General features: G+C 37.8%; 2 protein-coding genes across 2 annotated transcripts in view; both read left to right on the top strand.

The window, feature by feature from the left end:
• Positions 1–642: 642 nt before the first annotated feature.
• On the top strand, positions 643–1752 carry Pmar_PMAR024677 (hypothetical protein; the record flags this gene model as incomplete). The annotated part of the gene is made up of 3 exons (XM_002764475.1): positions 643–649; positions 1251–1447; positions 1675–1752. 3 exons carry the CDS (start codon positions 643–645, stop codon positions 1750–1752), a joined length of 282 nt encoding a protein of 93 aa, XP_002764521.1.
• Positions 1753–1825: 73 nt separating this feature from the next.
• The window catches only part of Pmar_PMAR024676 (hypothetical protein), a gene marked incomplete at both ends in the record, with an annotated part of 2317 nt that continues 1547 nt past the window's right edge, over positions 1826–2595 (top strand). Inside the window, 2 exons of the mRNA XM_002764474.1 lie at positions 1826–1835; positions 2402–2532. Coding sequence (XP_002764520.1) covers positions 1826–1835; positions 2402–2532 — 141 coding nt within the window. The remainder of the gene's footprint in view (positions 1836–2401; positions 2533–2595) is intronic.

Below are 2595 nucleotides of genomic sequence, written 5' to 3'. Positions count from 1 at the left end.
AAAATTTTGGGAGGTTTTCCGTACTCTGTACACTTCTACCCAAGACTTGTTTAATCGTTCTTGCTGGTAGAAGGGTTGTCGACACTTAAAAAAATCCCAGTGAGATTCGGAATATTTTCTTGCGGAAAATTCTGTTTATGAATACAGTGTGAACAACAACCAAACCGTTATTATGCAAAGTAATATTTTCAACACCTCCGAAAGTCAACTTTGAGTAATATCAACATGATAACAATGTGAATCGATTGACACCAACGTTTTAGAAGCGTTCCGTAGTCTATATTCGTATTACTCTCGAATTAAAAGAAAGCCATCTCGAAAATCTACATATGCATAACTGTTTGCTTCGCACTGTAGGAGTTGAAAATTGGCTCGTTACTCAGTGTATATTTATCGTGAAAATTTCAGGGAAAATTTTATTGTATTTTTTATTTTTGGAAATCCGTCATGTTTGCTTAAATCTCAAATAACAGTGTAGGGTCTTTGTTCGAAAGTTAGGTTTCCAGCGATTACCTCGGGGTAAAAATCTCCGTGTGACTTATTCTCCTCAGTACATCGTTCTCTTCATTTTGATCGCCTCCTACCGTCGTAGGGGGCCACTCATAAAAAGGAATAAAAACGCGTTTCACTGTAGCAGAAGGAATGACAGGTAATATTTCAGGGCAAATCGACATAAAAAAACTTTTAATTAACTTTTTGCATAAAAAAAACTTGCAAAAAACTGCATAAAAAATCGACTTTCGCCCAGTTTGCAATCGACATATTTTTCAATGATCCTAAAGTGTGAGAAACAGACTCTTAAAAAGACTCGAATTTCAATGCTGAAAAATATGTTCGCTTTCCTCAGCTGAGTTTGACAGTTTCCTCACTAAATATACACGTTAACATACGAATTTGTGTAAAAATGTATAGGACTCAATGAGAATTTCTCCAGAATTCTCATTTTTTCACCAACATATGTGGTTGACCATGTGCATATTTTCCCACTGTCGGCTTGGGTTCCTGATTATCATGAAATTTGGTATTACATGTGTATTTATAATGGAGTTTCACCACCCGTTTCACGTGAAGTGGCGTAATACTCGGTGAAAAACGTGATATGCAGTAGTCGTGGAATATATTTTTCACTAGTGTTTTTCATATCACTATTGTGAAACTCCATTGTAGTAACCATATCATCGAATTCTTTTGAGCCCATACCGTAATTGAAATAATAATTGATTTTTTTGTGCATAAAATTCGAATTTTAGGTGGGATTTCTGATCCGGAACCCCCGAGGGTCGTTAAGGGTGACGACATGAGCCTCGACAGCGACAGTAGTCCTACAGCGGAGTCATCGAACAACTCCTCCCAACTGGGCCCTGTGGAAATCATCAGGGCTGAATTCACTAAGGGAAATCGGCCTGTGATAGGATCACCGATATGGCCTTATGTATTAGTGCGAGAGGTGAGGAAGAGATGGTATGGGATTGCTCTATATTGGAGTTTCACCCTAGTGATTTGAAAAACACTAGTGAGAAAAATATTTCACGACTACTGCATATCACCGCGAATATCGCGTTTTTCACCGAGTTTTACGCCACTTTACGTAAAACGGGGGAAACTCGAATATTATTTTCACTACTCTTTCCTTGTGATATGGTATAGGGAATTTAATAAGATTCTAATTGGCAGAGTCGCTTGCGTGGCGATGAAAAAAATGTCTTATCTGGTATTATTTTATCACACCAATTTGATAAAAAAAAATCGTAATTCTTGCTTTTTTTTCTGTTTTTTACGATTTTTTTCGGACTTTTTTCACTTTTTCCCTTTTTTTCTTCCGGTCATGTCATCTAGTAGGTCCCTCTCGAAGCTGCTGAGGGTCTTAATAATAATCGGCGAACTTCCATAGAAGCAGCTAATGAGCAACTTCGACAAGCCGTCACGGGATCGGCTTTTGTCGGTGTGGCGAAGACTTGGGATGCTGGGGAAAACGACCAGCGAGTATCGTGGCAATGGTAGTAGGGGAAGGAGTGAATAAATTGTGAAATAATTTTCATCGGATTTATAAATGAACATAAAATAATTGGAAAATTTCACCAGTTTTACGTGAAGTGGCGTAATATGTCGTGAAATATATTTTCTACTAGTGTTTTTCATATCACTAGGGTGAAATTCCATTATAAATTGCATTTATAGATAAACACAGAGTAGAAGTGTAAATCAGAGATAACGGATTTTGATTGGAAAAAATTACCACATGGATGACTTTCGCTCCGCTGTACAGTTGGGCTCATTGGAAGGTGACGTAATTTTTCACCGAAAATTTTTCTACTATTTTCCAAATTTCCAGTCGGGAATTCCGCTAGTTTGCTGAATTTCCCGAGAAATTTTTGGAATTATTTTTGTTTGAAATTTTTAGGTACCGGGGCCCATCGATACATAACTGCGTTTATCATCCTCACAGACCGGGGACGATTCGAGATGTCGCGAGGACTTTTAGATTCTACTGCAGTCAGGAGTGTCTCACGCAGGGGCTATAAGCATCTGGCGGTAATATTGGGGTTAATTTTATATTTTTATGATGAAATCGAATCGTTGGAGTTTTACCGGTTT

This window comes from Perkinsus marinus (genome assembly GCF_000006405.1).
Source record: "Perkinsus marinus ATCC 50983 genomic scaffold scf_1104296977064, whole genome shotgun sequence".
NCBI classification, from domain to species: Eukaryota; Perkinsozoa; order Perkinsida; family Perkinsidae; genus Perkinsus; species Perkinsus marinus.
The sequence above is the reverse complement of the archived record's forward strand: the minus strand, read 5'-3'. Positions and strand labels throughout refer to the sequence as shown.